The sequence below is a fragment of the Pygoscelis adeliae genome, unplaced genomic scaffold (assembly GCF_000699105.1).
Source record: "Pygoscelis adeliae isolate BGI_AS28 unplaced genomic scaffold, ASM69910v1 Scaffold130, whole genome shotgun sequence".
Classification (NCBI taxonomy): Eukaryota; Metazoa; Chordata; class Aves; order Sphenisciformes; family Spheniscidae; genus Pygoscelis; species Pygoscelis adeliae.
Window position 1 is genome coordinate 3,467,019 of NW_008824031.1, and position 13,320 is coordinate 3,480,338.

The 13,320-nt window shown below is 38.6% G+C and overlaps 1 protein-coding gene across 1 annotated transcript in view; it reads right to left on the reverse strand.

The window, feature by feature from the left end:
• Positions 1-13,320, reverse strand: part of WDR20 (WD repeat domain 20) — a 19,928-nt gene that overhangs the window by 3,121 nt on the left and 3,487 nt on the right. Inside the window, exon 3 of the mRNA XM_009328450.1 lies at positions 10,148-11,425. Coding sequence (XP_009326725.1) covers positions 10,148-11,425 — 1,278 coding nt within the window. The remainder of the gene's footprint in view (positions 1-10,147; positions 11,426-13,320) is intronic.

A 13,320-nucleotide genomic window follows, 5' to 3' on the forward strand; every position in this document is an offset into this window, starting at 1 on the left:
AACAGGCGGCACACGCTGAAATTCAGTATGGTGCCTTGTTCCCCGTGAACTACCAGACGCTCTGGAATTCAAGTTCCAAGATGAGGAACAAGGAGTCACTCAGTCCTGGTTTGATCTCCAGGGCCGTGAATACTCCCTGCTTTAAAGAGCAGAAGTGCAGTGCAGGTGGCTCTGAGTAAGTGAATACCAGGAACCCCTTGTATTTCAATCCTCGCTCTGAATTAATTCTGCACCTCTGAGCAGGCGAGCCAGAGGAACACCAAAGTGGAAAGGATCTCAAGATCAATATCCTTGTGCTACCGCAGACAGACGTTTCAAAAACTTTGCAAGTACTGCCTTAAAACTTGACCAGGCTACGATGGACATTTCCAGAACTTCACTTCTGTGACAGAGATCAGGAATTTTGTGAGTTCTTCCAAGTACTTAATTTCAGAAGACATCTTAGACCTTAGATGTTCATACAAGAACAGCAAGAATAAGAATTCAGATTTTAGGCATGGAAGTTTTGCTGAAGTGGTGAGTGTTCTCCGTGGGTCCTGAGTAACAAAAAGGATTATATAGAATTTCACCATTGCATCAGAGCCTTTCAAGCAAGGCCATTTAAGAAGTTACGTTGGGTGTAACATCAGAAGGTTTAGAAAGCCACATTAGAAAAGCAAGTGAGGGCTCAAAAAAAGTTACAGTTTTGATACAAAAGTTACCCTGTACGAGTCCGATCTGTAATACATAGGGTGTGAGACTAGAACATTCGTAATCACATTCTCTGGGAATAATATGATGGATAAGGTTATAAAAAAAAAATATAGAAAGCTCCTGCCTGTAAAGAAAGAAGAAAGACATGAGACCATAGTGCTTTTTGTGATTAAACCACCCAGTCTAGTCAACCAGGCGCTAAAAGGTGGAACAAAAGCTGCCGCAACTTATTAGCGCAACAGCAAAGCGGCACAGTTTAATAGCCGTGACAGAAAACACAGAAGAGCCGAGATGCGACAACTGCAGATCTGCCGTGCAGTACAGCGCACCAGCTTAAAGTTTAAGAACAAGCAGATCACACTGAGCAAGCAGCAGAAGCAAATTAAGAGACCGTTCAAAAAAGTTTTGAAAATAAATGTAGTCTTTTATTAGTGGTATTATTTTGTCAGCACGTGGGTCTAGCAGGGGGTGGGAAATGGAGCGGTTATGAGACCCAAGTCAGGAATTTGACAAAACAACCTTCATCACAACCTCCGAGAGGGTCCTCCAAGTAGGTGCTACACCATCTGCCATCTTAACAGCATACGGCTGGAACGTGCTTCTTTCGCAGAGGACGGTGTGGTTTTTCTTATGTCAGCGATGTGAGAGTATTGGACACAAACTGTTTCAGCACCAGTCACTAGGGCTATTCCATGTTTATCTATGCATTCTCTCTCTTCCCAAAACACACAGGACTTCGCGTATTTGGTAAAAACAGGCTTGCGAGGGTAGGAATGAAAAGCCATAACAAATACGATCAGTAAGGTCATTTCCACCCACCGTTCATGGCACTCATAGCTGTGGTCTGTTCAGAAAGACCTGCAGCAGTGTTAAGACTAACCCTCCTCACAATTCATGAGATTGCAGGGGGGTATTTTTTAAAAAAAATTCCACCTATGCTCCAGCCAGAAGTTTGGTTTTTTTCCAAAGACACGAAACACAAGGTTTCACAACAGAAACTAATTCTATGAAAGATCAGCACGTAATTGCTGTATTTAAAATAAATAAATAAATAAAATCGGGAAGATACTACTAAGTAGGGAAAAAAAAGCCATCAGTAACTACTGAGTTAATATTTTCTTCATGTAAATTAGAACCGGATCAACTGGAGCCAAAGATGCAACGATACATAGTTTCACTAATCTAGAACAAACTGCAAGTTTGGACACATGAGCAGGACAGGGGAAGTTAATGTCTCTGGGCTACTTCACAACGCTCCGGGCACAGGCTCAGCCTTCGCCCTGGACAAGAGCGCTCTCCTTCAGTAACACAGCTCGGCTGACCCTCAGTAACTTGCTGGTGTCAGAACGCTGCACCTCTTTCCTGCTTTCTGCTTTGAAAGGGAAAGGTAGAAAAAACAAAGCAAAGGGTTCAATGTAACAACCAACCAATGTAAAAAAAAAAAAAAAAAAACCAAACCCACAAAAAACCCCTTTTGGGCATATATAGCGGCAGAGGTCTCATAGGACACTTCACTAATGCAATTAGACCAATAAAAAAATGGCTGAATTAATGAATGCCCATACAAAAGTGGCACTGATTTGTTAAACCCTTTCTGCTATTGCCAGTATATGAAATAATCAAAATTTATTATTTGAAGAATATTCCATGGGTAGTTTATTCTTGTCCAGAACTGCAATATTCCTGGAGTAATTTGAAAAAGTAATCTGGACCAAGACCATTGCTTGACAAAAGAGCCCATGGTCCAATACAGAATTTGAGCAATAATGATATGCCAAAATGGAATGAGATTTTTCACATTTGTTTAAAATTCTGTAGTCAAACCAGCTGATTTGGTTTTAAGATTTGCATGAACAAAATCTCCAAGTTTCTTACTGTCCTGGTTTCGGCAGAGATAGAGTTAATTTCCTTCCTAGTAGCTGGTACAGTGCTGTGTTTTGGATTTAGGATGAGAACAATGTTGATAACACACCGATGTTTTAGTTGTTGCTAGGTAGTGCTTACACTAGCCAAGGACTGTTCAGCTTCCCATGCTCTACCGACTGAGAAGGCTGGAGGTGCACAAGAAGCTGGGAGGGGGCACAGCCAGGACAGCTGACCCCAACTGGCCAAAGGGACATTCCACACCATGGGACGTCATGCTCAGTACATAAACTGGGGGAAGCTGGCCGGGGGGCCCGCTGCTCGGGGATGGGCTGGGCATCGGCCGGCGGGTGGTGAGCAATTGCATTGTGCATCACTTGCTTTGTATATTATTATTATATTATTATTTTATTTCAATTATTAAACTATTTTTATCTCAACCCACGAGTTTTTCTCACTTGTGCTCTTCCAATTCTCTCCCCCATCCCACCGGCGTGGGGGGGGAGTGAGCGAGCGGCTGCGTGGTGCTCAGTTGCCGATGACAGGTTGAAAAGCACCTAACAGGAATACAATTCAAGAACAGTTTTCATAGGATCACAGAATCATAGAATAGTTTGGGTTGGAAGGGACCTCTAAAGGTCATCTAGTCCAACCCCCCTGCCGCGGGCAGGGACATCTTCAACTACATCAGGTTGCTCAGAGCCCCGTCCAACCTGGCCTTGAATGTTTCCAGGGATGGGGCATCCACCACCTCTCTGGGCAACCTGGGCCAGTGTCTCACCACCCTCAGCATAAAAAATTTCTTCCTTATATCTAGTCTATATCTACCCCCCTTTAGTTTAAAGCCATTCCATAGTAATCTCTAAAGTCATAAAATTAATTAACTGAGAATGTTCAAGGAACCACATGCTGAACATTCACATAACATACTACAGAGAAATATTTTGTATGGGGTTTAGGGGGACACAAGACCCTTTACATAGTCTATATGTTCACTAAACAGAGTTTTAAATATATTATTTGTCTTCCATTTGCTTTTTTCCCCCCCGCTTTGTTCTAGTAGTGTTACAGAAAAGTATAAATGCTTAAACCATTTGACACCAGATCTTGTAAAAGCATGTAGTAGCATCAGGGAGGTTTCACCTGCAACTTCTCTTCTGTGTACATAAAGGAGTTTTTCTCCTAACAGAGGTGTATCACCATTTTACTCATTGTCAACAAAAAGAAAGGTCAAGACTGCTAGAAAACCAGCAGACTAAGACTAACTAAAAATCTGTCTAGTGGTATTGGGCAAGATTACTTCAAGACTGGTACACGATTGGCAAATGGAAGATATGCATGTTCAAGAGAAAAGAAAAATTAATACGCAACTACTTGTGTGCTAGGAAAAGCACGAGTCTTTTGCCCACAGAAACCTGATTTGGCTTGAGCAATGGGACCTTAAGCTTCATTTAGGTAGTAAGGGCTCACGTGCTTAGGAACAGTTGTTTCTCTAGCTTCCTCAAACTGCAGAAGTCTGTAAGATTTAAAATTTTCAGATTAGAAAATAATGAAATTGAGATAAACCAGGGAAAACCTCAGGGAAAAGCATATGACTTAAGGCAACCCCATTTGGGTTAGTTGTAAAACACGTGTGATCTTAGCAGGAGAAGAAATGAGCTAAATGAATTTGATACGGTTCATCAACACCTACCTAAAATCCAACTTCAAAAACCAGAAAAATAATGTGTTCATACAAGGTACTTCCTTGAGAAGTTTGTGCAACATTATTAAAGACAAGCAAGATGACACTTTCATGTTCCAAGACACCTTTTGCCAAAATATCTTCTATGACCACAGAACTTGTGGAAGTTAGATTTGTTTCACGCTCACACTGACTGTTGAGAAACTGGTTTGACCAAACAGTTCTTGCATCATTTGATCCAACTGGATGTTCCCAGAAGCTTTCAGGACGGATTTCATTTTGTTCCTCCATTAGCACCTGTTCTTAAATAAATGTATGTGTTTATATATCAGACCACCATAGTGGTCAATCAATACCTTCTGAAGTACCAGAAAGTTCTCAGGTTCACATAAGATGAATTCCTCAGCTTTAGTCTACAGAGTATTTTTGCCTAAGAGACAAACAGAGTCCTACCTCAGTTAGACTGGGCCCAAAGTAACTAACTTTTTCACTGAAATTTCTCAAAAGTGCCTTTGAAACACTTTAGTAAATATCCTTTGTTTGGCTCCTTCATCAGTTAACACAGAACCACTGCTGCAAGGGTGACGCAATCCCTTGTCTGCTCAGATGGAAGGGCAACGTCTTAAGTCTTTGCCTAAATTGGTTCCAGGAAATTTTGCAGCCAAAGCTTTAGACTAGTTTAGTCCTAGTTCAGACGAGTTTAGTTCTAGACTAGCCACAGTTTCTCTAGACAGAAAATGCTTGAATCATCCGAGTGAGCCATATCCTCAGGGCTGTAAATTCAGCATTCATTAGGTAAATGTCAAGATCTAAAGCTTGAATAAAGAACATACCCTGCACCACAGTCCATAAAGGAAAGAGCTCCTGTAGAGTCCTAGAAGGAAGGACAATGCTCTGTCATCCTATTTGACAGGTAGGCAGAGAGAATCTAGATACATTCATGTCTGTGTTTTACTGAATCTGAGTGTAAACAAGTTTGGTAAGTGGTTTGATTAAGTATTCTATTTCATGTTACTATAGTCCTAAAAAAACCCCACACACAAACATGAGACGTGACCTTATCAGCAAGATTTAAACATCAAAACGTATGCATCATCTTGAGATGAAATGAAACATTTACTCAGAGCAGGTTACAGGATGCGATCAACTTCTTAACTTTAAAATATGGCAAGTTAACAGCTTTCATTGTGGCCATTTGTTCAGCACAGTATGATAGCATAAGACCACCTAAGGACTGCAAGATAAATTAAAACTCAAATGTGGAAAGGACTATTGAAAGTTATCTACATTTACAGTTCAATCACACATTTTTATTTAACATCAGTATACAGAGGACAACCCCAGCAAGTTATTTTGTAATGTCAAGTATTTAGTAAAGTTCTTCAGCTGTAACAGTGACAATAGAACAGCTAAAAATAAGCAGTATGAAACAAACATGATCTTCTTAAAATTATAAATATACCAACAATACTTCTTAAAGCTTAATTATTGCAACAGTTAAATTAACAATAGTTCATGTTAGAAAGGCTCTATGAAATTTATTCAAGTTGTCAAGAAGTGGAAGTGTAAAAAGGAAATACATATGAATTTTACTTTTGATTTTCACTAAAGGTAGTCAATACAATTTTGTACAGTATCACCTAACATGTCGATCTTTAACAAACTCCAGTATACAGAATTCATAAAATGCAGAAAAAATATTGTTTAATCTTTACATGTAAATTGACAGTAAATTAACTGACACAAATTTTATTATTGTAACATAAGCAGGCCAGCATTTTTAATATTAATTTAGTAGCTTTATGTTGTTAAAGGGGCAGACATATACAGTCATTCCAAGTACATAATCAAATTTTAAGAGGTGATAATTCAGAACATGGGTTTTCTAAAAAGCGTTTAGTAAAAGTCATGTTATTTCCTAATCCAGACATCCTCATCATAAAGCCTTTACAGGGTTATGATCTCTCCTGGCTTTACTGGAGCCACTAGTCACACTTTCTCACACATGCACACGCGCAAACACACATACCTTGCTATAAATATCACACCAGTGTACTAGGTTTAAATTCACCCTGATAATGCGGGTATGCTATGTGCAACTTTGCTATTATGCACATTACAGAAAGCTTCAAATTTCAGCATGGTAACCTGAAGTCATATAGCTGTGTTTCAGTTTTACTGTAATCATCCCTGAAGTTTATACAGATACCGTATCACGTTGAAAGAAATCTATTTGATAGTACTTAAATACCAGCAATTGAACTTCAATTGTAATGATGAAATGCTCCTTTCCATTGAGGAAGAATTAGTATGTATAGCTGCTCATCTCAAATATAGTACATGAATGTTTAAGTACTTTCACTAAAACAGAAGTCATACTAAAACATGATACTGTACTACAATTGTAGTTAACTAGAAAATTCAAGGATGTTATAATTTAAGTCTAAGTTTTCCTGTACAATAAGTCAAATAAATAAATTCCATGTGCATTTGTTTTACAAAATGGTAGCATGTTCATCTTGCTAGGTTATACACTGCCATTTCACCTGTTCATACTTCTGGCCAATCTTACCTTGAGCTTTCGTACAAAGGAAACAACTGATCAGCAACTTTTACTTAGATAAAATGGAGTCACTGTACAAGATGGTGAATAGTTAATTCTGAAGTCAAACACAGAAATCTCAGTTTCTCTGACCACTAAGTTCAGAGAAAACTTGTTTTGCATATTCAGGTACCACTTAGGTTTTTTGGGGGTTTTGTTGGGTTGTTTTGTTGGGTTTGGGTTTTGTGGTTTTTGTTTTTTTTTTTTAAAACTGCTTCTGCAAGTCCCATAATTCAGTTTGAAGTAGTTATAAAGATAACGTGTGAAGTTTACCTTGGTTCCTTTAAAATTCTTTTTCTACGTTTTCAGATTAATACAACGGTTCTACAGTGCCATTTAGGTTTCCCATCAGGGGCTGGGAAAGACAGGGCGGGGAGAGGAGACAGCTAACTTGTCACCAAGTTCATACTCTTGTTAAGGCAACCTATTTTTCCTCACCACCCTGAACCTTCTTCCTCAGAAACAGGCTAACAAAAAGTGAGAGTAAAAAATTGAAACTAATGAATCCTGAGCCTCACTGAACTTGTTTCTTACTGAAATTTGCCATTCGCTTGACCTCACTCTGATTGGGAGTTAGTACAACAGTTCTGAAGTGCAATGCAAGAATGCCATATCCGGTGAGGAAGCTCAAGGTATGATTACGTACACACTAAAGTAGTAATTTGGAAGTTTATAAACAAACTGTCAGGACACTCTGTAAGCACTATACAGCCTATCAGCTATCATAAGGATCACGGCTGAAGAGACATTTCTGGATGTTTTCCCCGCTAAGGACAGCACCAGCCCAACCAGAAGAATGAAGAGAACTTGTCATACACTGTCCAATTATCCAGCATGTCTTTTGATGGCTATTAAAAATGAGAGGGAAAGGTAGCACTGGCTCAATGGAAATTACGTTAGACACTGCAAGCCTGCTTCAGTTTTCCATCCAATTGTTTCTTTAGGCTGGCAGTGGCATGAATTTAATGAAGGCCTTTTGAGGCAATGATGGAAGAAGATTCAGAGGCTTTCACTCTAGAGTTGGCAGACAAAAATGTGACGGAGTTTTAAGATCACTTGGGGACCCATATTTCAAAAGGAAGACTAGAAATAGCAGCTTTAAACGCCAGAGTAATGGGATAGCCTAGGATAAAACAGCTGGCGAAACAGAAATGAATGGTATATAACCCAGTAAGAAAGACATTACCATAAGTGTTTTATACTTCGACGATTTTCATTAAATAAAATTATTAAGTGCTTTCCTATAAACAAAAAGGATGCTCATAACGTCCTTCTGGCACAAATATTTTCCTATCAAAGCCCTGTAAACATGCCACCAATATTTAGTTTTTACCAGCAGAGTGAGCTCACTAGAAACGCAAGTGAAATCAGAAAAACAAATTCATTTGAAAATCTCTAAGTAAATACTTCCTAAACAATATGGCATTTACATCAGTGTGCAATATATTAATTTTGAAAGTGATAACTTCAGCATGAAAATTACTTACCTGTAATTAAAGTTTTCCATATTGGCCAATACATAAATCCTGATTTTTTGGTACTGCATACTTTATCTCTGAAATATTTGAAATGTCATATTCCAAATCAAAGTCAATACACACAAATATTTAAGTTATACCCAGTCTAACAAAACCCACCTCAGCCACTGAAAAGAAATTTAACAGTGTAGTGTTTAGTAGTACGCAAAGGAGTTTTAGAACAAAAAGAAAATATGGGTCACAATAGAAATCTGAGGCACTGCTGTATGTGTATAAAGTTAATTCATAAGACGTGAATTGCACTGAGTCACAGAAGCGATAACTGCTTTAGTATTTTCATTTAGCAGAAACATTTTAAATAGTTTAGTGGGTTTTTTTGGGGGTGCTCTTTTTTAATTAATGCTGGATCTGTAGTTTTTAGGCAAAAAAATACTTTTAGGTAAGACCCTCCTCCCTTCTCCCCAGAAAAGGGTTTACAGTTTTTAGTTTTAGATTCAATCTTTAAATATGCATTAAGATACAGAGCGGACACAGCTCTCTACACATATCTATGTTGTGACAAATTTGATAACATCTCAAAGAAACTTACATTATACAAACAGTTTTAAGAAAAATTATTGAGTTTGACTTAAAAGTTTATAGCAATGAAGATGTGGTATATAAATATATACAGTACCGCCACTTCAAAAGTCAGATTTATGAACCAGATGGTTAAAACCTAATGAACATCAGATTTTCATTTATGTTGCCCAACATGGCAATATTCAGGTATTACCAGATTATTTCTTTTTCTTCAGGTGATAACCTATGTCCCCTTTCAGAATTTTTCACAAAAATAATGGTCCTTTTCGCTAGATCAACTCTGGTAATGTTTTCATAGCTGTATTCCTTTAAAACGTTGCTGGCAAACAAAGCTACTGTAGCACAGAGTACTTTTTAATAAAATAATCACCACATTTAGCTTCATTCAAAATTTAGCTTGCTGTACATTGAACAGAAGAAAAATAAAGTTTTATCTGTGTTCAAGTGCATTAACAACGAGTTAAAACCAGCAATATATTTTAATGAAGGTTCAACTGATAGAACAGGTGCCATCAAAAAGCACGAGCTTGTCGATGATCAAATTGCCTAACAAAACTGACAGTAACATAACACTGAAACTACTTAGAGAAAGCTTGCTTGATTTTCCCTAACTTAACAAATACATAAAGCAAAAATTAGAGTTCCTTGATAATACTGATTCACAATTTCAAGAGCATAAACTACAGTCAGTAAAGGGCTCACAAATCTGTGCATAGAATGGCTGACGTTTTAATAAGACGTGGTTTTACATTAATGGCAGGCCACCACAGGAAAGTATGGAGGAACAACACACTTTGGTTTTAATTTTTTCAGAGGCTCACATTTCGCATTAGACTTAAAAGCAGCAGCTTTTCATAAGCTACTCTCATTGGGAGTGCTGTATTTTGTAGAAAACATTAGAAGGATTATAATTATTTTAGTGATTGACAGGTTTTACTTCAATTTTTACATAAATAGCTTTCACCATATTGTGGTTATGCTTAAGTATAAGAACACTGATCAATAGTTTAGATGCACAGTATTTATTTCTTCTGCTGGAAGGCAACTATACTTAATAATTGTATCCAAGACACTTCAAATCATTCAGAAATATGGCATGCAGTATCCAAAAGTATGGCTCTGAGGATTTTTTTTTTTTTACATTAAGCATAAAGAAATTTTATATTCAACATTCATTTATATTTCAAGAAAACTACCTATTCAGAGTTCTAGTTCTTTGATGCAGCATTAAGGATTAAAACTTACCACTTTACCAGGCCTTGCCCATGTGCAAATAAATCCCTCCTGACAAGCAGTGACTATACAGTCTTCAAGAAAAATTAACACAGTCAGTCTTTCATGTGCTATCTTTTTACAGATAAGAGGCTCTAACAAGGGAACATCTTCCATTCGGGGACAGAGAGGTGTTCCCAAAGTTTTAGCTGGGTCCGTTTTGGTTTTAGTAACTAGGTTCAGTTTGTCACTGCTCTTGCTAGATATATGTCCCATGCTATGATTTCTCTTGTGATCTTTTTCATGGTGTCTTTCCTTCCGATCATGTAGCGATAAGGTTGCAAATTTACTAACGCCAGAAGCAATGGCACCATCCATGACACTGCTTTTACTGCCAGCATTTGAGACTGCAGAGTGTGGAAGGCTGTTTGACCGTGGAAGAGGAGGGGGTACAGAGTTTCCAGGTGTTGTGATACTGTTTCCATTACTTCCTGGGTTAGTTCCACCACTTCCAGCAGGTGGACTTGTGGCATTCATGACATTTGTGTGTGTCCTTGCTCTTGAGAGAGGTTGGTGGGGGAAGAGGATATCTTCTGTAAGATCCCACAAACAGAGCTGTGTGTCCTGGCCTACTGAACCAAATCTATACGTAACACTTACTGGACGACTGTCTGTAGAGTTCCTTTTGGATAGCCTAGATTGCGTACTATTTGCTCGATCTCTGCCAAAATGAAGGTCTTGGAAATCCTCATCGCTTCCGCTAAATTCCATTGGGTCACTCTCTTCTACACTAGTGGTATATGGATCAAACGCAACAACACTGACCCACGATTTATGTCCGTGGCCTCTCGCTATTACTCTACAGTCCACAAAAGACCAAACTGTTACCAAGTCATCCTCTCCACCTGTCACTATGTATTTCCCATCGGGACTCCAACACACACACAGCAGTCCTCCAAAGTAGCTTTTCATTGTACCATGCAATTCCACTGAATCAAAGTTAAACACACGAAGAAAACCATCCTGGCTCACACACGCCAAGAACTTCCCATCTGGGGAAAAGGCAAATTCATTCAGGGCACCCTCACCTACTGTCCATTTAAGCAGAGGGTTTCTTGTGGATTTACTCTTGCAAGTGTGAACTGTAAAGCTTTCTCCTTGTTTAAGTAGCTGGTAGTGCGGGGCTGTGGTACCACAAGTGTGCTCCACGTTATACAAGTACATATTGCCACTGGAATGAGCTACTAGGAAAAGGCTTTCCGAACCTGGTACCCATTTTACACAGGTTACTCTGGACTTGTCTATTAGTCTCTGTGAAAAACAAAGAAGATACACATCAGAAAGTCTGAAAATTAAAATTTTAATGATTAACTGTAAATCCGAGCTTTCTGGGGGGATGGGGAACACCACTTAACCAACGTGAACTCAACTTTCTAGAAAGGAGCTAATGTTACTGTATTTGCAAAAACTTATCACCTTATCAGGCAGTAAAGAGGAAATTATTTTTAGACAAAGTGCTACCAAAGGTTATTATTATGGTCCAGTCACATTCCACAAAGAACATACTTCAATCAAGCCAACCTGTTGTTATGAATCTAAAGGTAGTGTTCTTAGGTTTATTTTGCGCTGTGTAGGTTGAAGAGCATGAAAAGGAAACAATCAGGAAAACACAGAACGAGCTAAAGGGAAAAAAGGCAGTTACTCATCGGTACTACACAGCAAACAGGTTACAAATCAACAACAGTAAATTTAGACTCTGGTTTTATCCGAAATCACAAATAAAATCCATCCTCTGAAAGAAGGAAAAAAGAGGCTTTAGGAGCCTTTACCAGCTTTTACTGATTCAGGGAGCAAAAGCTACATACACAGTGACTGTTATCACATGGCTGGGAAGTCAGCAGTTAAATGCACGTGGTTCAATGAATTCAGAAGGCACCACATACTCTTCACCTTGGAATCCCCACCCTCCAATTACTTTTCATTCATTAGCCAAGGACCTGTCAATACTCTCAGTTACCACCTGATTAAGAAGTTTCCTTTAAAGAAAAAAAAAGAGTCCATCACTGCAAAAGAATGAATGCACAGACGTTACACAAACATGCCTGATCATAATGTCTTCAATGCTGTAAGAACTGAGAGATAAAGTTTGACTCCTTGAGTTTGGTAGTGTAGTTCTGGTGGACTTCTGAAACTTACCAAGTCACGCACGGCATCACTCAACTGCAACTTGGAGACAAGTAATTCTTTACATGCACATTTAAGATTTGTATTTGGCAAAGATTGATTATAGGCTGAAAGAAGAGCTGAGCTACACAAAAGGCAAGAATGCAAATACAAAGAGCCTAGGGAAATACCAGAACAAGTTACAAAACAAAGAAGCAAAAAAATCCCCAAAAAACCTTGCTATGCTGTTCATCACAAGCAAAAAACCCCAACTAATGGACAATACATTGACTGGTATCCATGCTGCGACTGTAACCATCACTGGAAAGCAGCATCTGGTCATTTTAGATTATGCTTTTACATGTACTTCTGCTGCTGTCAACCTCGGCATAAGACCAGGAATCCTCTCTTCTGTAATTTCTCATTGGTTAAAGTACCCATTTTGTACTTGAGAGCTGAGAGATGTAACTTAATCTGGGGACTTTTCCTTAACTGCAGTAGCTTTAAAATAACATATTCTTAGCTTCTGTTGCAATATTTTAAATAGTTTGCCGTGTGTTCATTGATATATATCATCCATGTCTCAGTAATGATGATATCATAAATATTGGACAGAAAGTTACCTGGCACACACCAAGAGAATATGGACAGGGAACATCAGCTCAGCTGGCTTGCTACAGGCAATAGTCTTCTCATTACAAAACTACCGCTAATATGGCAACAAAGCAAAACTTCTTGCTCTCCTCTACTAGAGCAGCTCAACCTGACATACAACCTCCACTCATAAGAGCAGTTGCTCAACTTTTATACTAGAAATGGCATTTTAGGTCCATAATCATGTTGGGCTACACGATCTTAAATATTGTACAGAAACCCTGCAACTTTGATCTTTACCTCAAGGAGGCTATGAACAAAACAGAAGACTGCAATCTGCAATGAGAACAGATTAGCTCAAAGACACAAGATGCAGAGAGACTTTAAGCTGATATGTAGCAAGTGACTACAACTCATCCCCTTCTCAACCAGCAGAGCTTTAAATTCAG